Source organism: Gymnoscopelus braueri, assembly GCF_963280865.1.
Source record: "Gymnoscopelus braueri genome assembly, chromosome: 6".
Taxonomy (NCBI): domain Eukaryota; kingdom Metazoa; phylum Chordata; class Actinopteri; order Myctophiformes; family Myctophidae; genus Gymnoscopelus; species Gymnoscopelus braueri.
This window is the reverse complement of record NC_137607.1, coordinates 52,115,512-52,141,761: the sequence shown is the minus strand read 5'-3', so window position 1 is coordinate 52,141,761 and position 26,250 is coordinate 52,115,512. Positions and strand designations below refer to the sequence as shown.

The following is a 26,250-nucleotide window of genomic DNA, read 5'->3' as shown; positions in this document are numbered from 1 at the left end:
ATTATACAAATGAATTGCAGATTATTTTGTACACGTTTATTTTGTGTGCCTTCTCTATCAAAATGCCTAAGTTTGACAGTCTTGCATCAGTCATTGTTGTCCGTAAAGAGTAGAGAAACTGCTGAGGCACTTGTGACCGGTATGGACTTGTTTAATGTGCCAAATGCATTGTGCAGTCCCTTCTCATGATTCTTTTCAAAACAGTGTCATGTTCTCGTATTCTTTGGGCTCTGTCTGTTCTCTGAACATGGAAGTCAGTACTGAGATTTCAGCTTTTAAGAGAATCAGCATCAAGATTGTATATGTCTGACATACGTCTGTCATACTGTTCTCTGATGGGCTATCTGAGGTTACAACATCAGCAAGACCCTGCAGAATATACAACTCGTTTTCAGAAAAGCGATCCTGGAGCTGTTGTATGAGAGTATCCAGGGTTCTGCACATAATCTCACATCTGTAATAATAATCCTCTGGTGTGTCGAACACTGATTTAGCTCCTCCTCCCAGTCTGGAGGGAATACTTTTGCGTGGCACACTGGGGCCCGCAAATCTATTCTTATCACAGAGCTGACTAACATACTTGAGATGCTAAACACTCCCTCTCTAAGCTCTTTAATGGTTTTAACAGTAGCTTTCACCCATTGAAAATGCAGTGTCGTATTTGTAGTTTCTTGTTCGCAACATTTTAGGTGGAGAGTCAGTCACAGTAAATACAGTAAATAAAGTCTTTCAGATGTTTAACCTGATCTTTCACATGCTTCCTCTCTCTCTAATCACCCTGCATTCTTACCCCCCCCACCCCCCCCATCTCATCATTCACTCTCTCCTTCAGGACGGTTCATGTAACGGTCTCCAGCACTACGCAGCACTGGGTAGAGATGTCATTGGTGCCACCTCGGTCAACCTCATGCCATGTGACCTGCCCCAGGACGTGTACAGTGGAGTTGCACAACAGGTTCGGTCCCCCCCCCCCCCCCCTCCACACACAAACATTGTGGGATTGCATCGTCTTGCTTTCCCCGCTGGCCTACATCCACTTCTTCTCATGCACTTCTGCTTTACTGCACATCTGAACTGTGGATGTTTCATATTTCATGCCATGTGGCATTGACTCATTCTTTAATATTCAAGACAACTTCCTCTGATCCCCATGGCGGGGGTCTGGAATTGTTTTCCTGCCTTGCAACCGTGCGCGGTAAAGGGGGGAGACTTAAAGGTCCCATATCATCATATATACTGTAGGCCCATATATGCCTACTGTATATATGGGCGTAGTCATAGTGACATGTCATGCCTATATATGGGCATATCGGGTTTGTTTATGGTTATGTCTGAGTCATAGTGACGTGGTCCGCCCGCTTGCCTGCCGGCCGGCCCTCCCATTAGCCTATTTATTTATATGTGTGTGTGTGTGTGTGTGTGTGTGTGTGGAGAGAGATAATTATTATTATATGTATAATATATATATATCTCAATGAAGGCACAGTGAAGTTTTACCACAGTCAGGCACACTGCAGGAAAAGCTTTACTTTGTTTGGGTAAGCTTAAAAAAAAGGGCCTTCATTGAAAATGATCTCAACAGCTCCCACAGCAGCCAGAAGAGAAAAGGTAATTTATCTTTCTGCAGCTGAAACATTTTTCATCATTATCTGTGGTGTTTTTTTAAGCTAAAAACGTTTATAACACATTGCAAGGACCTTAATAATATACAATATATTTTTGAAAAAACGCATAAAATGTCTACTTTAATCTGGCATATCTAAAGGATATTGATTTATTTTGCATTACTGGAGGGGGGTGTGTGTGTGTTTACACTAGGGATGTGTAAAAGTGACCAAAATTAGATACTATTAACTCATTCAGTGCCATTGACGTCACCGACGTCACGTTTTTATAAGCCCAGGGTGCCAATGACGTCGCCGACGTCATTTAAAAAAAATGAAAACAATTGTTCAGAACCCAAGATATCATGATTTGAAGATTTGCTGCTCCATTCACTTCTTGTTTAACATCTTACTTAAAAAGGCTGTATCTCGCTTCCTAAGCACTTCTTTTTTTACAATGTATTTTTGGCTCTGGCACTCAGAGCCAAACTGCCAGAAATAAGTCAGGCACTGAATGAGTTAATAACGATTATTCGAATATTCGATCACAGACCTTTATTAAGCTGGGGGCTGTGATTGTAGCTTCACAGTGGACTGTGACATTCTCGGTGTCCTGGGGGTTTGTCTGAAATAAAGTGGTGTTTGCTGCAGGCACCTATCTCACTGTGCTGTATTTGTACCTCAGGGGGTTTGGAGCTGTTGTTCGCTAATAGATGATATCAGGCTCGCACAATAACCGGCCTTCCTGTCCAGATGAATTCAATATGGGGGTTTACTCTGGGGGACAAACCAATGAGCAACAGCCACTTAGTCTGCTGTGCTAATAAGATAGGATTATATTAGGGATGAGTATCACTGCATATTTTATAGGAGCAAGTGCATCAAAATAACCACCAAAAGGGATATTTTGAACTATGAAGCAGTTTTACAAGTGTGTGTGTGTGTGTGTGTGTGTGTGTGTGTGCGTGTGCGTGTGTGCGCATGTGCTTGTGTTGGTCGGTCAACGCGTGGGCCTCTGCATGGTTCGTGCATGTGTGTGGTCAGGTGGAGGAGTTCCGAGCACGAGATGCAGAACAGGGCGTGAAGATCGCGCAGATCCTGGAGGGCTTCATCAGCAGGAAGGTGGTCAAACAGACGGTGATGACGGTGGTGTACGGGGTCACGCGCTACGGGGGAAGACTTCAGCTTGAGAAGAGGCTGCAGGAGATAGATGAGTTCCCCAAGGTTGGTACTGTAGCTGGGTTGGTTTTGAGCTCAGGGAATGACCCCTCCTCCCGGTGTTTTATTTTTAGCACGGTATCAGCCTGGGATGATGATGGGGGTTTTGAATAGGGTCTCCCTCTATAAAGGGTTCTCCCTGCATTGTTTCAGAGACACATGATATAGCATGTACAGTCAGCAATTCCCGCTGGACTCCAGATGAAATATGAGGTCTTCATGCTGAGGTCTATTGCCCACTTACCTCCCTGCATGAATGCAAAGGCATTCATCACAGACACTGAACATGTTTAAACCACCAACTGAGAAGTTCAGTGTGATATAGTTTGTTGAACAATATAAAACAGTATTAGGGTATTGAAAATAAGAATATTTTCAGTGTAAGGGACAATTATTTGACATAACCGGTTGCTCTTAATGCTTCGGTGGTTGTTTTTATTTATATGTTTTTAGAAATGTAGGAATATTATGTCAAATAATATTAGTAAATAATGAGTTTAAAATTTTCGATTCACATTTCAATTTGGTATGTGTTGTTCATAGATTGGATTTAAGTAAATGAATAAATGTATAAAATGTGTGTACACTGGTGAATTCTGTATAGAGAAAACATAGCATTATTGAGATGTATCCACTATCAGTGATGGGGGTTAATTCAGTCATGTTTGGTCTCTTCCCCTCTTGCCTTGTTATTAAAGGCATCGAGATTGCCCTGCAATGTTCTCAGTAGGGCATTCAATGAATAGTCGAATATTCGACTATTCGAATATCAAACCGACTATTCGACTATCAAACCACTATTCGATTATTCTATAAGTGGCTTTTCTACAGCAGACACGCAGCTGTGAGCTCTGGTGTGACGTCAACTCGCATTCCTTGAGTCGAGTAATCAATGCCATTGAAAAAAAAAATACACTTTTTTTTAAATGTTTTATTATTTTATTTTTTATAATCAAATCGATTAATCGAATATTCGAATACTTATAGGTCGAATAATTCAAATGCTAAAAATTACTATTCGTGAATGCCCTAGTTCTCAGTATAGCTGGTAGAGTATCAGCCTGCATTTTGCAAAAAAAAGTGTGAGAACTACTGATTTAGAAGGCATTTGTAGAATCGGCCTCAGGTCCTAATTGCTTATACTGGGAATGTGGGAGAAGCCTAATTTATACTCCACTGCACGACGGCGTCACACGCCGGAAATAGCCGACCTACAAGCTCTCAACGACACAAAGGAGACTCGTTGTGTCTCCTTCCAGAACCGCTGCCTACCGGTCCGCTGGTCATCAAATTATTGGCTTAGGAATGCGACAAAAACTACACAATATCCATGAATTCAAGTCTCCATGGGGTGACTCATCGATAGAAAAAAAAGTCATTTTGGCTGTGAACTATCCCTTTAATGACTCATTACAGTGTTGGCCAATGAAATAGCTTGAAGATAGAAAGTTTCTGCTGAGGAAGAGATTGTATGACCGTAATGATATTCCACTTGATAGACCATTTAGCTCAGCATTGCAATATTCATCATACATTCATACCCCACCGCTAAATTATGATGATTATATTCACAACTGGTTACCCTAAAAGCCTTCGCATTATTTTCTTGATGAGACACACTGCAGTTGTTCAAAATCATGTGTGTGTGTGTGTGTGTGTGTGTGTGTGTGTGTGTGTGTGTGTGTTCACTTTTCAGGAGTTTGTGTGGGAAGCATCCCATTACCTGGTGCGTCAGGTGTTCAGTGGCCTAAAGGAGATGTTTCAAGGGACCAGAGAGATCCAGGTGGGAGAGCATACCTGCATACTGTGATATCCACTCCTCTAACACCCCGTCACTAATAGATACTCACACTCATTTGACATAAGATGTTTATATCATATTTTAGGTGTAGGAAGTTAGGAACCTTGCACAAAGCACCTTCAAGCTCTTATTTCACTGGGACCAATGGGCAATTTGTCTTAGTACTGCTGCTATTCTTTGATTATTCCTTCTTTCTTAGACATACACATTCAAAATGTCCCATTATAAAGGCTGTGTGTACTCGGATTGTAAAAGCAAATCCCATTCAGCAACAAACTGATGCAGCACAACTGCTTACATGACATAATGACGCACACTTAAACTTATTTGAATAAAATAATCCTATCCAGCTGCTGCAGTGTTTGTTTACCGAGTTCTCCATAGTCTCAAGAGCCCACTGCTGACCCAATAACAAATATAGGGTGTGATGACAATTCAAACACAGTATAAATCCTCAGTGTTCATTTATCCATTTGTACACTGTTGTACAGTAACATTAGCACTCATGGTTTTACATTGTGCTTTTCCTCCTTTTATTAATGACTAGTTTACTTAAACATTTCCCTGGCAGCTCCATCACATGGAATCCATTTATAGGTGTGATTCATTCAGGATGTGCACCTGTGGGGGGAATCATACATTATCTCCACAGGAAGAGAGTGGTCAGGGTAGATGGAAGACACACACACACACACACACACACACACACACACACACACACACACACACACACACACACACACACACACACACACACACACACACACACACACACACACTGCTCATGTAATGTCTCTGGGGAATGTATTGGGACAACCCAGGCTGATATGAAAAATACCCCCCCCCCCCCCCCCATTCTACTGTGGTGTGTGTGTGTGTGTCTGCGACTTTTAAATGGGTCATGTCCTGCTAGGGATTGTGGGGGTGAGTGAGAGATGAGTAGGTGATGTACTCCCGCGTTTGTCATCTCTTTGCATTCCTCTCTTCTATGTCCTGTACATTACCACACTGTAAAATTCTCCGTATTCATTTAAATCAACTGAGGATTTTACTCTGCACTTCACCATTATTTTCAAACCCTCTTTTCTGATTGTCCATCAGTCAGATCAATCCATCCCCATTTTTGTTTTGTTTTGATTGATTGAATACTTTATTAACAGTTTCATGCAGTTCTTTTTTATGAGCAAATGCAGCTGAAGGTAATAATGTTTAATGCAGGCGTGTTCCATTTGGCCGTTTCTGTGTGCAAGCTTGAAGTTAAATGTACAGGAGCTACCCATGCGCCGGCACAGAGAAGGGTGCGGTCACGTGTGACTGAAGGGGAGTGGCCAACACATGCCGAGGTTTCAAATGCGTCACAACATAAGTTCACAACGTTTAACTCCATATGACGACATGTTGTTCTCACGAATCACAACGATCACACTGGTGTTTTTGTCCCGCCACGGGTCGTTTTCAGCCGTATGGCTGAAAAACTTGGAGTTAGGAGCCTTTCCAGACTGAGAAGCGAAGTGAGAAAAAAAAATTCGCCGAACGTAGTGAATCAGGCTGGATCCCAGGCTAGGAAGCTCCCCCCGTTTGTTCGCATAGTGGAAGTGAACGGAGTGCGACTGTTTCAGTCGCACGTGTGTGATCGACTGACCGTACCATAACATCTATTCTACTGTAAATGAAACGTATCCAAAATGAATTACTTTCAGCTGTGTTTACCTATCAAAAGGTCTGCCGTGAAAAGGATCTACAGTATTAAAGGGGAACTACTAAACCCTAGGCTCCCAAATGTTGAGTTTTTCTACCATCCATAGATTTAAAACACTTCTAAAGGTGAACCGTAAGCAACACAGCTGCAGCTAATCCAATTAATAACAGTGCCAATGTGATCATGCCAAATTGACAATAGTCAACTAAGTTTATTGGCTGCAGCTGTGTGGCGTACATCACGCGTACTAAGCTCACTCTCGCCCTTTTAGATGATTTTTAACCTTTAGATGGCAGCAAACTCACAAAATTGGCACAAAAGTGGCCTAGGGTTTAGTTCCCCTCTAAGGGAAAACAAGTGAAGGGATGGTCAAATGGAAAACAAACAAGAAATTTGTTTCTGGGTCAAGCTGCTATACCTGCAGGCTTCTGTTCTGGGGCATATTTGCCTTTCTTACATGCGTGTGCGTGCGTGCGTGTGCGTGTGCGTGAGTGCGTGTGCGTGTGCGTGTGTGTGTGTGTGTGCGCGCGCCCACCCATGGGTGCATGCTTGCACATGAATGCCGGTGGGACACTAATAGGCCTCCCAGATCAAGTGCGTCAGAGACTTTGCTCATGCAGACAACACTGTTGATTTCTAATCCTCGGGGGGGGGGGGGCACCAGCTCTTCACCTGTTCCACACTAAACGTGCACCACCTGTTTCCTGTAGAATACTGGAACAGGTTAAATATAGGAACGGGATGGATGAATGCATCATCCATCTCTAGGCCTTGGAGGGAAAGTTAGTGCATCCTACTTGTTGTTCCAAGCACTCTTTTTACAGCATGATTAATTGAATCCTTCACAGCAGAACAACTTCGTCAGCCAGCTGTCATTCCTGATGATTTGAAATTCCTCGCTCTGATCTTGTCATACTTAACCATGCATGCACGCGCGCACACGCACACACGCACACTTGCACACACATACACACAGAAATGGTAAGACATTTTCTACAACCCTGAGACATTGGTTAAGGGCCCTTCTTTGCTCTGATAGTGCCTTCCTTGTGCCTTGACTCTCAACCACTGTTGTCTTCCCTGTGTTGCAGGACTGGCTGACAGACAGCGCGAGGTTAATCTCCAAGACGGGCCATACCGTCGAGTGGGTGACACCCTTAGGGCTGCCCGTCATCCAGCCCTACCATCGTAAACGCATCAAAGTGGTAAGGATAATCAGAACGCATGCGGGGGGAGGGTTCGGTTGATGTCATGAGAGCCCACTGTATGTTGAAAGCTTGGTTTCATCTGAGGCATAAATGGGCAACTGGCGGCCCGGGGGCCACATGCGGCCCCCACCTTCACTGCGGCCCGCAGGTTGATATCAGAATACTGATATATTATTGATTTCAGCTGTTACAGTTCCAAAGATGCAAACATGACCCGCTTTAATTACTTCAGTCTATATTAGTAGCTTAATGACTAGTATTAAAACTCTATTGTCTTTTTTATGTCCAATGTATTCGTATTTAAGTTCATAAAGTTCATAAAACATAACTATAACTAAATGCATTTGAAATTAAATGAAAATGTTATTCCAAATCAAAAATAGCAGATCTACAAGCTTGTAGATTGGCTATTTTTGCTACTTTTGTGTGACAAAGAATGGCGAAGTAAGTACGGCATTAATTTAAGAAAAATACAGAGGTGTCTGCCCGACAATGTGGCCCTCTGGAGTGGGTGTGGAAATATAGAGGCCCTTTCCATCATCAAAGTTGCCCACCCCTGATCTGAGGTGAGAGCGCAATGGCAAACGAGGCGTTGGTCTGTGAGACATTGAATGAAATTGTTCGACACCGATCCTTCACTTTTTATGGTTCATTATGCTGCATAGCTTTCCCCTGACGTCATACATAATCTAAACGTTGGCCTTTTCAAGGGGGAAATGTACTGTAAGCAGGTGTTATTTCTGTAGGTTAACAGTTACAGCAGATGCTGTTACAATAAATGTCACATGTCAGAAGTGAAGTTAATGACCTGCTTGTTGGTCTTAGTTGCGTTCTGCTGAATGCCTTAGCATCAGCTCTTTGCCTAATCAGTCCGAAAAGACAGACGGCTTAGCCAATTAAAGGCCTTTTCCCATTTCCTTGTATTCTGCACATTATTGGGTGACCTTTCTGTTCTAAGGTTCTATTCCTGTACTTTCCCTGCTCTTGCTGTCTCACCCTTTCGACACGTTCTAGACAACTGAAAGTAGCCTTTTCTCTGGCCATACTCTAAACTCCATCTAACAGTTTTTGTGCCCAAGGCACAAAAATGAATTATTATATATTGCAGTAATAATGTGTGGTTGTCACAAAATCCCAAGGTACATCTGGACTTGTTTCACGGCACGCACACCAGTGTGACTCTCTCTCTCTCTCTCACACACACACACACACACACACACATCCATCCCTCAATGCCCAACACTGTCCATTAGTGGGTCATTTGTACACTCAGAGTTAAATGAACACTCAGGATTCTACAGTGTATGTTGAGAAGATTCGGCCCATCTTAACCTTGGTATTTCCCCGCAGCGTTCCCCCGACTGCAGGATCATTGGCATCATCATTTCACGGCACGATTTCCTGCCTGTTGTATTTTATTGGACTTTTATGGAATTTCAAATGAAGTTCAGCATAAATCACGGTAGTCATGTGGCTTGCTTGCACTTTAGCTCCGAGTCTCATCACGTAGTCTCCTCTAAATTGGTTTCCTCCTTGAACTCAGTCAGCGCCGGCTGCTCTGTGCCGTTTGTATCTTCGACTGTTGGGTCGAAAGAAGACCATAGACCGCTGCCTATGTAAACTCACAGAGATGCATGTAAGGTGCACATTCCACTTGGAGACAAACGTACAGACCCCAGGTACAATGCATGTCCTGGTGCTGTAGATCTCAGCTGTGGAACATGCCATAATAAATCTTGTACTTTCTCTGTTGGCCGGCCGCAAGATGTCGGGTCAAGGCCGAAGGCTGATGCCGTAAAACACCTCAGGATTTAAAGTGTGAACACGCCCCCGCTATCTCTCTTTACCCCCTGCTGGTTATTTTTAGACCATATGCTGAGAATATCTACTTACTCTTTTCTCTTTCTTTCTCTCTTTCTTTCATGTCTGTCTGCTGCCCCTCTGTCCCTTTAGTGCTCCATTACTTCTCTACTCTTTTCTTTTTTTTCGGGGGACCACTTTTTTTTAATAGTTACAATCATATTCACTTTGTACAACCGTACATGTTGATCGTAATCTATAATTGCTTGTCCTCTCTCTCTCTCTCTCTCTCCCTCTCTCTCTCTCACCTATTACTCTGGCTGTTCCTCTGGAAAAAACACATCAGGGTCAGTTTAACCCATTAAGACCTGGTCCTTGACATATAAAATCTGTGTCATTTTTCAATTTGAGCTAAAAAGCATTATTTTACACTTTGGGCTATTCAAAAATAGCAGATCTACAAGCTCGTAGCGCGGCACTTACGAGCTTGTAGATCTGCCATTTTTTTTAAATCGTGAAAATGTGTGCAAATCTTTGAATATATATATATTATTTTAAAGCGATTTTTACCTCAAATATTTACTTCTGGGGGTCCCTGGAGATGGGGGTCGGCGGCCAAATACATCCTTGACATGAAAAGGTTTGAGCACCACTGATATAGAAACGTATGTTTTTTCAGAATACCGTTGGGATTTAGAAGGCATTTTGTAGAATCGGCTTCAGGTCTTAATGGGTTAATGGCGTTTGGTGTTTCAGTCAACTTTCTGGTACCCCAGGGCACCAAGGCTCTCTTAACCCCCCCTTTCCTCGCCATCATGTGGATGGAATGTCCTAGCAGAGGGCCTGTCCCAAGTGGAGTGGCCGATAGGGTTTTTACTAGTGTACGAGTGCACCTCTGATGGTGTACCGTGATAGTACTGAGTGGTCTGACTGTAACGGAGCTCTCGGCAGCATCGCCACAGATCTGCAGCACTACAGAGTCTCTGACAGGCGGCGTGTCTTCCCGATAGCGTTTCTGTGTGCCAGCACGTCTCCTAGATAGCATTCCTGTGTGTGTGTGTGTGTGTGTGTGTGGGGGGGGGGGGTGCGTGCACGTGCGGTCGTGTGAGTATGCAGGAGCACATGCGGCATGTAGGCCTGTCACAATTATTACATAATCATCTAATCGAATTATTTGATATAATCGCAATTATTTTTGCATAATTGTCATAATCGTCATAATCAATTCCATGTTAGAAAATGTCATATATTTTTTTAAATGTCAAGAATAGTGGAAATAGCCGATTTATAAGCTCAAAACGCGTCATCGGCTATTTCCACTATTAATGTTTATTTTTAAGTATAAAGTAATTAAATATGTGTTATTTGTCATATCTGCCATGTGCAACTTTTGTCTCCGAAAGCTAAAAGCCAAACAGAAATGTAATTTGTGTTCATAATGTTCCATTCATTTTCAACGGCACAATTAAACCGTAAATCGCAATTATTTGAGTGATAATTAATCGTCAACTTAAATTTGTAACCGTGACAGCCCTAGCAGCATGTACAAGTTCCGTGTGCTATGTGCATACACAAAATAAATTGAGATGAACGTTGTCTGTGTTTGTGTGACTCTGTCTGTCTGTGTGTGTGTGTGTGTGTGTCTGCCAGGCCCAGACTTAAGCAGGTCTGTCAGAATGCCCAGCGTGCAGCCTGCTCTTTCAGCCTGACACAGAGCTGAGGAGGGATGCGTTGCGGGGAGGAGAGACCCCTCATAAGCAGGTGTATTTGGTTAGAGAGGGTGGCAGATGGTACTGTAGGTCTCTCTCCTGAGGGAGGGTGCGTCTCTATTCTCGGTGTTGGTATAGGAGGAGGGCGCGCTGGCGCCACATGAGCTGAACTGTCTGCCTTTCTCTGGAGGGCTAAATTGTTCTGTATACGCCATTTTCTAAACGGGCTGTCGTCTTCGTTCTGTTCTCTTCAAACATGCATGGCAGCAAAAGGCAGCTCATTAGTATGGAGCTCCTGCACACTTCTGCTATGAATCAACGAGTCAGTGTTTTAATGAGTTAATGTATGGAGGTATAAATGAATGAATAAATGAAATTTAAATAAGATGTATGCCCCCCCCCCACCACACTATACACAACTGTCACCCATAGAGTTATAATATAACTAGAGGGCGGTCTGCCCCGCCCCCTCCTATTAATTTCAATGAAAGTTTCTCACCAGCGCATGAAGCACCCGGAAGTACCTCTACTTGGCTCCAATATTGGAGCCAATAGAGCAGGCGCACTAGCGTTTCAGACCATAGAAGCATGCGCAGTAGCGGTTTAAATGCGGAAGTATTGCATTCTCAGATTTGACCACCAGTCGACCGCAGCTTCACTGTTCTACCGCGGTTCTGGGGGCTTGCTGTCACCTCCTGTAATGGCATCACACATGTATGACATGTTCTAAATATGGGGTAAACTGTTACGCCCTTCAGGGCTGACTGCGGTAGTCTCAAAATAAAGGAAAACTGGCAGAAAAAGACTTGCTCTCTACATAAACTATGTTAGTAGCTTAATGACTAGTATTCAAATTCGTCTTTTTTATGTCCAATGTATTTGTATTTAAGTTCATAAAGTTAACATAAGTATAACTAAATGCATTTGAATTGAAATACAAAATGTTACTTTTCAGGATTCCAAAAAAAATGCTAAAAAGAAATCAGGCGAAGTATGGCATTTATTAATTTAAGAAAAAAGTTAAAATACGGAGATAAGAGTTGTCTGCCCGACGGTATAAGCAATGTGGCCCTTTGGAGTCTGTGTGGAAATATAGTGGCCCCCTCCATCATCAAAGTTGCCCACCCATGGACTAGGTGATGGGTGCAAAAAAGTACCAAACGTTTCGGTCATAGGACCTTTGTCAGTGCATATCGTCGTTCTAAATATGGGAATATAAAAGCGGAGAGAAAAGTTAGACTGTATATTAAATGTCAGGTCTATAATGCATTATAAGCACATTTATAATGCATTATAATACACTTATAAGGTATAATAACACTCATTTTAAATGTTTATAATTATGCTTATAACAAGGTTTATGAAGTACTGTATTATAAGTGCTGACCATAATGCATTATAACAGCTCATTATAACTACCATAACGTCAGTTATAAAGTGTCTTTTTTATAAGTTGTTATGCATAATTATAAACATTTATAACGAGGGTCATGAAGCTTTATAAGTGCATTATTATAATGCATTATAAATGCTTAAAATGCTTAAAATTAATTTTAAACCCGACCTTAATATTACAGCCTTACCTAATATCTTTCTAAGAACTGTAGTTTATCCATCATGTTCTGCTTAGGTTTCCTGGATAGCCTGTCTCATCCTCCAGAGTAATTCTCTAATCTAGTTGCCGCGCATTGAACAATAGCAATGATAAAATCTCAGATATTCAGGAAGGTCACCGGTGCCCCGTGTAGATGGATTACGCCTGATTTATTCTTGGTTCCACCGGAGTGCTGCAACGTGTGAACTTGTAGATCGGCTATTTTCGGAGTGTGACACCGGTGCGCGACTAACTATAAATCGCGTTTTACCCCGGTGGCTTGTAAATCCCTGGCCTGTGTGTGTGTGTGTGTGTGTGTGTGTGTGTGTGTGTGTGTGTGTGTGTGTGTGCAGGGCCGGACTGGGACCAAAATTCAGCCCTGGCATTTTGGTCCGAACCGGCCCACCACCCCCCGGGCCGTTTTGTCAACGGGGGGGGGGGGGGGGGTGGGGGGGGGTTTGTCAAGCCCTGCACATGAACTCTGCAGCCACACTGAGGCCCCTGCTTTTTTTTTTTTGTGGCCCAGCGGCCCACTGGCCCAGTGGCCCACCGGGCATTTGCCCGGTACGCCAAATGGCCAGTCCGCCGCTGTGTGTGTGTGTGTGTGTGTGTGTGTGTGTGTGTGTGTGTGTGTGTGTGTGTGTGTGTGTGTGTGTGTGAGAGAGAGAGAGAGAGACTGGGGGTCGTTGGTAATTACACAATAGCAAGACAGACGAGATGAAGAGCCAGTAACAGCAAGTATAAAGTAAATAAGCGAGAACAAAGGTGTGGGCCTTTGTTAATCAGACACTCAGTGTGCTGGCCTGCAGGTGTGTGTGTGCTTACAGGCACATGGTATGAATGGCTTTTCCTACATTCATGTGATGTGTGTATTTTCCATGGCTGATGAGAAGTGATGAAGCTGCAGTCGGGCTGCCTAACAGGATTTGAAGATACTTATCAGATCAGAGGTCACTTTTTCTCCGGCTCCAGATTAGTTATTTGTTTGTTTTTTTCCCCCCTCACCCTCTCTTAGGCAAATTACAGTGAAATCTCTCTCCTGGTGGATGACACGATGGGAGGCAAAGGATGGATTTGTGGGCTTATGCGGTAGCGTTCCCTTTACCTCCCCTGCTGTGTGGAGAGAGTGGGTTTAGGTGACCTTGGGTCTTAATTGACGATTTCCCAGCACAATGAGGTGTAGCCGCACCAAACCGGATTAAAGGAAAAGTCCGGCAGTTTGAAGGGGCACTGAACTACAGCGCAACTAATGAATTGCTAGATATATCTGACTTTTTTCTGTGCTGATCTGTTCTAAGAAGAAGGTGAAGAAGAAGTCTTCTTTCTACTTAGCCATTTTACTGTCTTGCTACTGTATGCAGATGGAACGCTTCATTTGTGTATTGGCCTACTTTGCTTTTGCGGTACCTTCAGAATGAGGTGGTTCTAACTGGGAGACTTTGTCCCCAAATGTTGGTTTTGACGCATGTGTGCACGCACGCACGCACGCACGCACACACACACTTCTCAATCCCCCCAGTGCTTTAGAACAGAAGTGAGCATGTCCCGGGGTACCAATGCTGATCTAGCAAAATCTTGTGGCATTTTAGGCTGAAATAATAAATGCAGTTTGAATTTTAAAAATCTCCGAGAGGTCAAAAAAAGAGAGAAGAAAATCGGAAAGTTTGGAAGAAAGGAAAGTCTGGAAAAGGTCAGGGGAAGTGTCTGAGTGTGTGTGTGTGTGTGTGTGTGTGTGTGTGTGTGTGTGTGTGTGTGTGTGTGTGCGTGCGTGCGTGCGCACGTGTGTGTGCGCACGTGTGTGTGCGCACGTGTGTGAATACATTTACCATAGTGTTGTAGAGAAATGTCTGTGCCTGTCGCCAGGGGAGTCTGGCGACAGGACTAGGTGACCCAGATCAGCAGAGGAACCGGGGGGGGGGGGTACTGGGCGGGGCGGGGCCGCTCTTCAACAGGGCCAGATGAGTTGTGTGTTATGAGCCACCCTGTGATGAATGGGGATTCCCTTCTCGGTATCATCATGGCTGCTTTTTCATGGTTACTGATGGCTGTTTGAAGCCACTGCCCTCTGTACGGTCGTCGTCTAGGTGATTTGCTCCACAGGGGCCCTATACCCTCCATGGACATCACAACCGAGCTGGCCAAGGACTTGCTCATTATAACTCATAGGTCAGACACCCGCATGCACACCTGGTGTAGATTTATTATGATGAATGGGGGGTACGTTGTAGTGTGGTGACTCCCTTTACACTTTGCTAGGCAGCTTCTTATGCCTGATTTATACGTACTTGCGTGCGGGTGTTGCGCACCCGAAAATAGCCAATCCACAAGCTCACAACCTGTCGCAGCGCAACGCCTTATGAGCTTGTAGATCAGCTATTTTTTGTACGCGACACCCGCGCGCAACTACTGTATGTACAGTATTAGCCTGGTTCCAGACGAATCTACCTTTGCAAAATTGCATCGCACTTTAGCCCTCGGCAGATTAGGTCTGGCCCCCCTCAATAGAGATTTCATTTCTCTCCCTCCGAAGTCGTGAGGGACCAATCAGGGCCCAGTATCCAAATGTGGGCGGGCTTATCACCTTATTTGGAGCAATGACGTACAATGCAGGAGACTCATTTTCAGTTTTTCACAACAAAGATGGACACCGCCATAGCATCGGTAGTAAACGCGTTAGAAAATATTTCTTTTCTAAAAGACGAACAAACAATTGCCCTTAAAGCTTTTGTTGGAAAGAAAGATGTGTTAACACATTGATTGCCAAGAGCGCATCGATGCGTTCTTTCAAATCCATCGCTTGCGTGCCAGCAATTCAAAAGAACGCATTGATGCGTTCTTTTGAATTTTCATTGTTTAATCTGTGATCGCACGGCTCTGTTTATTTCTCATCAGCACTTTCGTTTTCCACTTACGTCACACTCACCCGGAACCGGATGTAAAAAAAAAATTCATTTCCGTGTCACATTGTTTTTCTCCGGTCATTTTCGGCCAGAATAGGGAAAAACGCGGTTTTTCACACAGTTTAAAAAACGAACGGACAGCTCAACTTCTATTTTCTTTGGTCCGGGTGACTAACAGTCATCGTCGTAGTGTATCACATCGTTTTCAGGCCGATCAGCGGATCAGGGATTGTCGAAAACATAACATCCTGTGAATGACCGGATATGACGTGGGCCTGTTTGGGAGGGGGCGAGCGAGGTGATCAATGTGTGGATTTGCTGCTCTCTACTGGTGGAACTGTCGTATGTGCTTAACACCACAATCAGAGAATTTATTTGAATGAAAAATTAAAAAATTAAAAAACACGCAAATTGCTGGCACAGGGGTGAGTACATTATGAATAAACTCTGGCAGTCAATGTGTTAAGAATAGTTTCATCTGGTTACCAGACTAAATACGAGTGGAGCTAGCTTTCACTGTTTACTATTTCAGCACCGGCACTTGTGTGTGACGTAGCAGGAAGCACTGCTCTGATTGGTTTTAGGTCTAACCAATAGAGTTCGTTTGGATCTTTTTGTAACCGCCCCTTGGAAAAAAATCTATCGTTGATAGGAACCAGACTATTATCCACACAGTGTGTCGTGTGATATTGTCTGGCCATGCGAGGCTAGTACAGTATAACTCAGGCGTTAGAGCGTAACCTGCATTTCTTTCATCCTCGCCACTTACATCATTGCTTATGCTTTACCGTGGTCTAACCTGTATTTGATGACCTGAAATGGGAGATGAAGGAGAGATGAACGATGTGCAGGCGTCCCCTCCCGGCCCCTCCCATGTCAGTGATGGATGAGATACAGATAGATGGTATGAGGCAGATACTAATGGAGCTTTACCACACCGTGCTTCTATCTCATGAGTTATAACGTTTGATCATGTTTCTGGCACGCGTCACACACTGACCTTCAATGTGCCGTCAAGCAGTTGCCTGGAGGCCAGCTAAAATATGTATTCATTCACCAGTAGAACCAGAAGTATGCCCTTTATGATTCATTTTAAAATGAATGGGAGCATCATTTACAAAAACACATATCATGATAATTGAAAGAAGACTTTAAACTAGCGACATAAACAAAGTGTTTATGAAAATGTTTACTACGGTAATAAAACCACATTTCCGCATTTCCTTCATTTTCTTGCCGCCTGGCTGCAACACCTTCATGCGAGGACATATAAGTTAGTTATCACAGGGACACAGCCAGATTGTAGTTGTTTCCCCTGAAACGTCCCCCACCCCCATGAGGCCAAGCATGCTAGTAACAACATGAGGGCACAGTAACCTCTATAAAGAGGGCTGGGGAGGGAGGTTCACATCAAAGAACTCCCGGATCCTCTATGTTTATCATCCCACAGAATATAGAAGTACAGTAGGCTCAAATGAGGGTGGAAAGTAATTCCAAGGACCTTGAAATCAGAATTAAAGAAAGTAATTGTTTTCTTCTTCGGTGTTTACATGAGTCACTGCTGTGAGTGGCAGTGGCTCAGGAGGTAGAGTGGTGTTGCCAGATTTTACAAGGTCCCTGGCACAAAATATTGTCAGATGGGGGTCCATGGACAAATAGATTAATTTGACATGAAAATATTTGAGAACCACTGGTTAAACAACATTATAGGCTGCAACCCAAACTTTAGAAACAAGCCCAAAAAAACTACCAATATTTACAAACGAATTTACAGGAAAACAAGCTCAAAGTCGCTTGTGATTGGCAGACTTGAAAACGCTGAGGTAGAGCAGACGCCTGGGAACCGGAAGATTTGATCCACTAATCTTCCACTTTTTTCCAAAGGAATGCATTAAACTCACTATCGGTGCGTCCAGGGGGTGCATGATATTTTACCCTCGCCATTTTTTAAATAATTAATAAATCAGAAATCAGAAAAATCACCATTTGTTTTACCGTTTGTGCATCTGCAAGGTCTGAGTCTGAACTGGTTGAGTTGTAATTCGCTAAGCGTGTTGCGTGTGTGAGATACGCATGCTTGTGTTTGCACTCAGCTGAGAAGAGAGAGGACAGGGTTGGACAGTGTCCGAGTTATGCCCGGGACAGACAGACACGCATCCAAATACTAGGGGACAGAAGTCCCAAGCTGAGTGTGCTCTACTGTCAATAGTTTCAGAGCAGGATATACGGGTGCAGACTCTCAGTGAACAGTCTATAGAAACAGTCCGCACTCACAAGGTGAATTTAAAAAAAAAAAGAATACCTCAGCAGCAGTCTGACTAACCGACGTGTTTCGGCTACTCAGGCCTTCATCAGCGTTTGCCCCGCCAAGGCGCATGTGACCTACTGTATGTATTTTCTTTTTGCAGTAATTTAGCCAATCACAACATATTAAATATTATTAGTTCTTCTCAAATTACAAACCCACAAGAGTACAGTCAATTATAGGCTACTACTATAGAAAGCAATTCAACATTAACTCTTTGTCAAGTTCTTTTGGACATTCAGTCTTCAACGTGTGGATCCAATAAGCTTCTCTCTGTAAGAGTAAGCGGTCTCTATCGCCTCCTCTTTAAAGGATTCACCAATACAGACAGACAGTGAATTCATAGACATGAATGAATGAATTTAACCATAATTATAACCTTAACACTGTAAGATCAAACACAATTTAAAACCCTGCAATTTACCAAAAATGCCAAATCTTATTTGGGATGCATAGCATTTCCCTGGGACTCATATTCAAGACCACCCATGGGTCCCGGAATTGCATTAAATTGAAAGCCTAGCAACATGACTTCCTACAGACTTCATGCTGAGAAAATATGAAAGTGGTCTAATTACTGTGGATATGATGGCAGTGAAATGCTGAATCATTTTCACACACAAACAAAAAACACGTCATAATCATCCATCAGCATTTGAGCCAGTGCAGTGGTTCTCAACTTTTTCAGGCTGTGACCCCCCAAAATAATCATATTTTAACTGGGGACCCCCCCCCCCCACCCTGATAAGCACTTGGAATGTAGGAGTTGAGGCAATACATTTAGTTTGACTCGGTTCCACAGATAAATATTGTGAAAATAGCAGATCTACAAGCGAGGCGATGTGAGCTTGTAGATCAGTTATCTTTTTCCCTCTTTCTTATATTTAACAATTTGGCCAATGTTTGACCAGTTTTTCTAGTATAGTTTACTTAGTTACTTAGTTTACTTTTGATGCAGTAATGGTCTTATCTTTTCTTGCTTTATTTTTTTAGGTATTAAAAAGGGTCTTAAAAGTCCTAAATTGTCACTCATCTGGGGACCCCCTAAAATCATGTGGGGACCCCCCTGGGGTTCTCAACCTGTAGTGGTTCGTCACTGACGAAAACTCTGATAGACTCAACGAACGGGCAGGACGATGGACGGACAGACACTCAAATAAATAATAAAATACAAGGTAAACAGGCTAATGTTATGAGTTGTCTTGGATGAGGGGCAGAACAACAGAGAGGAAACTGCTGGCCTCTCGCCCCTGATAGTAGCCTGGACTCCTCACCCTGGCTTGGTGCCAGGGTGCCAGTTTTTATCAATGGTAAGGAGACTGCCTCAGTTGGCTCGGAACGGCAGGGCTAACTACATGGACCTGCCATACTCTACAGCAGGGGTCTTCAAAAATAGCAGATCTACAAGCTCATAGTGCGGCACTCGGTGCCGCGCTATGAGCTTGTATATCTGCTATTTTATATCTGCTAAGTTTTTCAGGCCAAGGACCCCATAGCTGAGAGAGAGAGATGAAGATGAAAAGTTGTGTCGCAGATTAAACTTAAAGCCTCAATACTTGACCGTTGGCTCTGTACCGTTTTCTCTTTTTTCCCTCTACACCAAACGTCTTTGCCAAAAATAGCGGATCTACAAGCTCACAACGTCTCGCAGCGCAGCTTTTTTTTTTGGCTAAAGTTCCCCTTAGACTAAGGATGCTAGGGTTGAAGTGGTTAATGTAAAAAAAAACAAAAAAACGTTCCTATCACACAAACATTTGGCGGCCCCCCTGTAGTAACTCTGAGGACCCCCTAGCAGTCCCGGACCCCCTGTTGAAGACCCCATGCTCTACAGTTAGGGACGCTGAGACTTCTCTCCGTTACAAACCGCTGCTTTCATTGCCAGGGTGGAAAAATACTCAGCAGAGATTAAAAAAAGGGGCCATTCATTATCATTTTTTCATGATGAATTGCCACCGGCAATGCGTTCCAGTAAGTCGCAAAAAAATGATAATGTCACTTAGCCACGTCTGTTTCTAGTGCTTTTCTTTTGACTTTTTTTAAGTATCCGCTGACTTTTAGGATTAATTACACAGATCCTTCCTTTGTGGGTACATAGTGATGTCCATGTGAAAAGGATTGGACACGCTGTAGCCTAATTAAGTCTATTCTCTCAAGCACACGTCGCACCGCTTCACTCAAAGATATGAACTCCCGCTTGCAACTGTCGGGGAAATCTGTTTGAGACACTTTTTGTATTTCTAAGATAGAAAGTGTATTACTTGAGCTCTTGGGAGAAGTACCGTAAATTGAGAACACTGTATCGGTTTCGTGAAATGTTGGTCATGGCTTTTAGGGGGACTGCAAGGATACTACAGTATGAGTATGTAACTATGAAGTTCACTTATTACTGGTTTAGGTGTACATGAGAATGTGGCTGACATAAACGATACAGTCAGGGATGTAAACCCTGGTCAGTCATTAAAACAATATCCTTCACCCTGGAGTGTCATCAGTGAGGCTAAGCATCAACTCTGAACTGCACTTGTAGGTTAATCTGAAGGATGAAATTAAAATGTATAAATGATGACTTGACCCTAAAATATCAATTTGATGGAAATGTCCAACAGGTGAAACGTTATCATGCAATCATGTGCTCTCTGTGCTGATTACTTTGGACTCAGTGGAATGAGTCTCTAAAGGGAAGATTATGTAACATGTCATAATGAAGTTGCATTTCATCTCACTCCACTGTTGCAGTGTAGAAGGTTTCCAAGCAGCAGAAGCCATCTGCAGTTTTAATTACATGTAATGCTATATTTAGTTATCATTTATCATGTCAAGCGATTGTATCAAGAGCTCTGATAATCACGTTTTAGACAAAGAAACATTTATATTAATACTGCATCTCTAAAATCACAATCTGTTTATCATGTGTGATTAATGTTACATTCTTCTTTGATTCCCTCCACCAGTTGCAGAATGACCTTCAACCGATCACCTACCAGGTGTGCAGTGATTCCAGAGCGTAAGTCCTCCTGCTAATCTATCGATTTCTAGTAGCTTGCTCTCTACTCCTTCTCTCATTCAGGGGTGTTACGTAGGAAAAGGAAGTGTTTTTATAATTGAATTATTTATAATTTGACACAAATGATCAACCTCATGGATACCTTGCTACTACTGTACTGACCACTCCCCCACTTTGATCACCATACCTTACTCACATGGACCACATTTTTTAGCAAGCATATAACCAATTAGCTTGACGTAACAGTTGAGTGCCACTGTGCCAGAGAACAATCATTGTGAGAATTTATGTTTCACTAGTCCATACCCGTGGGGGGATATGCGCACATGATCTGGCAACCCGGGAGCCAGCGAACACAAAAACGCTAATAAACAGCTGACATTTGGTGAAATCGAAAAACGGGCTTCGCTGTTCCGTGCACATGGTAATGGTCAATGGCTGTGTGCAAATTCAGATCAATTGCTCCAGGCACTGAGGAGAACCGGGCAGAAGAGATTTTGGTCTCACCACGATTTTGGTCTCACCACGATTTTGGGCTCACCACACAGAGCTTTGTAGAATTATAGGAGGATGTGTATCTGTTCATATTGTCATCTGCGTTCTTTCACTGGTAACTAGAAAATATGCTTAGTAGAGCACACAGACCTCCATTTAGAAGCTCAGACAAAAATGGCCAGTCGTAGCGAAAAGTGAAAGGGTTCTTCAATGAGAGCCCAGGATCAACCTTTCCACCAAGTTTTGTGGAAAGTTATATGCTTGTGCAAATCTGTTCAAGAACTGCTCAAGGTACCCTGCTAACATACAGACAGATGGACGAACAGAGAGAGACATCCCAACGTGGGCAAAAAAAACATTACCTCCGTCGAGGAGGTACAGAGAAAACAGCAGGAATAGAACCGGGGTTTTTGGGGAAGTGGTGAGCAGCAGGCCATCTGGAGGTCTGTGTGAAGGAAATAGAAGAGATGTTGATAGAGAGAGAGAAATGAGGAAGGAAATGGGACGCGGGTGATTTAGAAAAGACTGACAGCCTTCCAAAGCCCCATCTTCACCCTGCTCCTCCACCGGCATCAATGCCAATGACAGCTGCACTACTCCCCATGAATAACAAAACACCGGGCGAAGAGGAGAAACGGAGGAAGCGAGAGGAGGGTGAGTGGGGACAGCGATGAAGAGAGTTTAGGGGGGAGAGAGAAAGGGGAGATATTGTCATGGTCGGAAAGTGGAAATGTGTGGACGGAGAAACCGTCAGCGTTTTATAGGCTGACAGTGTTAGACAAACGACATGCCGTTTATGGTTTCTGATACTTTACATACACACACACTGATACGCACAGGAACAGGGAAGTGTTAGCACAGTCTGTGGAGCGTGTCACACCAACATTTCACTGCACATACAGTACTTTTATGAGTGAGTTTCAAATAAAAACCTCTTTGAATGTGCACACTCATACTTTCTGTAATTAAAGATACTAGAATAGCCCTTAGAGACGGTGTGTAAGTGGGAGACTTTTCTCCCTCCTTCCTTATAGCTTCCAAGAGCTCTGCCTTCTCTCCCGGTCTCATCCATTTTAAAGATGTAGTGTCCTTTACTGTGCATCTCAGTAGGAGACAATGTGTGAGAGGCCCTTGTTAGCTTTCAGTGACCATAGTGAATTCAGGTCAAACCGCTAACCTGTATACCATATAGCAGGGGTCTTCAACAGGGGGTCCGGGACCCCTAGGGGATCCTCAGGGGGTCCGCCAAATCTTTGTATCATATGTTTTTTTTTACCATATCCACTTGAAACCTAGCATCCCTTTTCTGAGGAGAACTTAGCCAAAAATAGCAGATCTACAAGCTCACAGCCCCTCGCGCTTCGAGGCGTTGTGAGCTTGTAGATCGGCTATGTTTGGCAAAGAGGTATAGATGTAGAGGGGAAAAAGAGCAGACCATGTAAACAAAAAAAGTTGATTCTGAAACACAATAATTTTATACAATATGGGGGTCCCTGCTTCATCTCTCTCAGCTAGGGGGTCCTTGGGCTGAAAACGTTGAAGACCCCTGGACTAGAGAAACTACCGTATTTAAAGTTGCAAACCGAAATCGTATAAGTCCTACAGTATGTGGCCAAAATCGTTTTTGCCTACTCTATGTGGTTCTTCTTTGAGCACTGAATGTTACATTAGTTAAGATTTTTTCTTTGGCTTTTTCAGCCTTTATTGATAGTATACAGTATACAGACAGGAAATGGGGAGAGAGAGAGACGAAGAGTGACACGCAGCAAAGGTCGTCGGCATTGGGACTCGAACCCGCGACACGCTGTCAGGCTGCAATGGAGCCTAGGTGCCCGCTAGGCCAGCGGTCCGGGCCGGAATATGTATTTCTGACCAATCACACACAATGTTCTCATTGTTGTCATCTGTGGTGATTTTGGCTAGTTAGAAAATCTTGGAGGTGCAAGAAGTGCCGAAAGAGACTTTGGCAAAGGAATGTGTTGGTTGGCTCCACAACCAAGTCATTTTGTTCTTATCACCTCGCCGAACTTCATACACGCAAGAAGTTGGCTGCAGCCTTAAGTCCTGCAGATTTAGATAAGTCATTGCCAAACCTAGTATAGACATTACCTTTTCTCATACAGCCAGACGTACAGGACTGAGACGTTTCACTAGCTTCTACACGTTAAGAATCGTTAAATATAACTTTTTTTTTAAACTCAAGTGGATGGCACAGTGGACTTTTGTTTGTTTGTTTGCAAGGGAGGTGCATGAAAGTTATCAATTATCATGCACCTCCCTTTCCGAAAATGCGTTTATTTAGTTCAAGTGGTATAGAATTCCCTAGAGGGAAGGACGGTAGTAACTGAAAACACAGCATAACCTGATTTAGACTTCATTCAAGGTTTAGAGAGCAGACCTTTATCTGATGATCTGAGGGATGTGGTCGGTGCGTATGCAGTGAGCATGACAGCAAACATACGAAGGAGCTAAGACATTCACAGATATAAAAACGATAAGAAGCATTTTAAAGTCGGTGAGCCAGTGAAGAGAAGATAAAAAAGAGAGTGTGTATAAAAACATAATTTTTTACTCTGGCAGCAGCATTCTGAACAAGTGACTTTATGTAACACCTGCTTTGTCAGTCCAGCAGAGAGTGCATTAAGCACGAACCAGCTTTTCAGAATCTGACTGACGGGAATGATCTAACTTTAGATATGTCCCTTAGATGATAAAAGGCAGTCGTTGGAGATGTTGGTGATGTGCTTCTGGAAGTTAAGCTGAGCATCTAAAATCACACTGATGTTTTTAGCATGCTCACAGGGTTTTACTGACGGGAGATAACAAGGAACGAATCTGGTTTTCCTTAAATCCTTGGGACCTACTATGAAAATGTCTTAACAATTGAAAGGCAAATAAACACAAACTAGAGGCCATTAGAAATGTTCTATGCGGCAAAATCTCTGGATAATGGGAATATACTGTATGTAGACAGCATTAGAAGGGTGCTTTCTCACTGCTAGTTTTGTCAACAACACCCAAAGGCTGGCTGCTGTATTTGCTTCGCACAAATTTGATTCTGCTTTTCACGGCGTGGCTCTGTAGTCTAGAAATGGGTCCATATAAGTCTGTCTGTCCGGGGCTAATCTCCCAAACCACTGGACTGATCCACTCCACATTTCTTGCGCACATATTTTATATTTTTTGAAATATAACATACATTTCATAATGGATGACAATGGCGGTCAGATCAGGCAGGAACCTGAACCATATATGGAGACAATAATAGTATCGAGTATTATCATCATAGATGACTGATGTCATAGACTAGCCACACCGTTATTAGAACCCGTCAGGGTTGCCAGATCTGCCAATTATAATTTCCCCGCAAGATTTTATTTGAAAATAGCCGATCTACAAGCTCACAACGCGTCGCATCACGACGCGTTGTGAGCTTGTAGATCTGCTATTTTCAAATAGCTGATGTATGTTAAAGTGCTCATGTGGCCCATAGTCGCTTCTTTTGGGCTGGTTTTCCTAGACCTGGTTGCTTGTTTTTCTCATAGAATCTGGCAACACTGATCAAGATAACCAGATTACTCTTAGTTGGTGTAGCTGTGATTTAGCAGGTTCTATAAACAAAGGTTGTAGACAGTGGAGTCGTTGTGAACATCAGAGAAAAAACATAGCAACACAGACAAAGTGAAGGTACAGACAGGTTTACAACAGGATGAGCACTGCTGTTTGTGTGTCTGTGTAACCTCTCACACGCTCATGCTCCAAACGTCTTTAGGAGACCAGACACGATGAAACAGAAGAATGCCTTCCCTCCTAACTTCATTCACTCTCTAGACTCTACACACATGATGCTTACTGCTCTCCGTTGCTACAGGTATGCAACCCCCACACACACACACACACACATTCTTCTACTGCTACACAAAGGACATATTTCCATTGACTATTCAATTAACCTCTAGCCCAGCGCTACTCAACCCGCGGGCCGCATGCGGCCCCAACGCAGCGTCTCTGCGGCCCCTCATGTTTTTTTTTTAAGCACAGGATAAAAATATACATTTCCGTTCAAATATATGGGTTGCTAAAAAAAAAATCAAAAACAAACAGACAGACATACATACAGGTGCGTCAATTGTTACAGGTATAATGCATAGTTTTCTATGCATTTCGGGTTTTATGGGGGGCTTGACCCCCAATTTTTTGCGGCCGCACGGCTTCGCCACGCGCCTAAGATAGGTGTCCCTTAATTCAATCTCTGGGAGTTGGCAACCCTAACCTTGCCATACCTTAGCTTTTGCTGAACTGATGTACAGTGAGGTACAGTGAAAAGAATATGATGTCAAAATTTACATTTTCTTATAACAATAACAATGTGTAGTGTGTGTTACAAAATCAAAAAATCCAAAATAGGACCGTAATTTTTAGCTTGCGGCCCCTTGGACTTTTGGTATTTTGCTGAGTGGCCCCTGAGCCATCTTAAGTTGAGTAGCCCTGCTCTAGCCATTACCTTAACCATCACCACTACATGCCTAACCTTAAACTTATCCTTAACCTAACTCTAGTCCTAGCCATAAACACAGGTCCTAACCTAAAACGGCGTCTAATTTTTCTCATCTTGCCATCCTTTTATAAGGACATTTAGTTCTCGCAAAAATAGCAGTACAAGTACACACACACACACACACAGTATTCCCCTCAAAGGACCACCATAGAAATAGGCTCTCAAGTTTTTTTTGTGTTTTATCCTTTTGATATGCACGTTTTGTCAATAAAAACGTCAATCAATACGGATTCATTTTTCAGAACCAACTTTCCGTAAGACTTCTCCCCCAGACTCCCTGTGTCTCCTGTGACTCAAAAACCCCAAATGCATTGTATTCACTCATGCAAGTAATTGCATGTATGAATACATGCAG

General features: G+C 43.1%; 1 protein-coding gene across 2 annotated transcripts in view; it reads left to right on the top strand.

The window, feature by feature from the left end:
- Positions 1 to 26,250, top strand: part of polrmt (polymerase (RNA) mitochondrial (DNA directed)) — an 86,574-nt gene that overhangs the window by 44,614 nt on the left and 15,710 nt on the right. For both annotated transcript variants that reach the window (XR_013933361.1, XM_080431796.1), the window contains exons 12-17: positions 833 to 955; positions 2,649 to 2,828; positions 4,519 to 4,605; positions 7,414 to 7,527; positions 20,790 to 20,842; positions 25,110 to 25,208. Coding sequence is in view for 1 of the 2 variants with exons in the window: in XM_080431796.1 (XP_080287922.1) it covers positions 833 to 955; positions 2,649 to 2,828; positions 4,519 to 4,605; positions 7,414 to 7,527; positions 20,790 to 20,842; positions 25,110 to 25,208 (656 nt within the window). In the remaining variant the exon portion in view is untranslated. The remainder of the gene's footprint in view (positions 1 to 832; positions 956 to 2,648; positions 2,829 to 4,518; positions 4,606 to 7,413; positions 7,528 to 20,789; positions 20,843 to 25,109; positions 25,209 to 26,250) is intronic.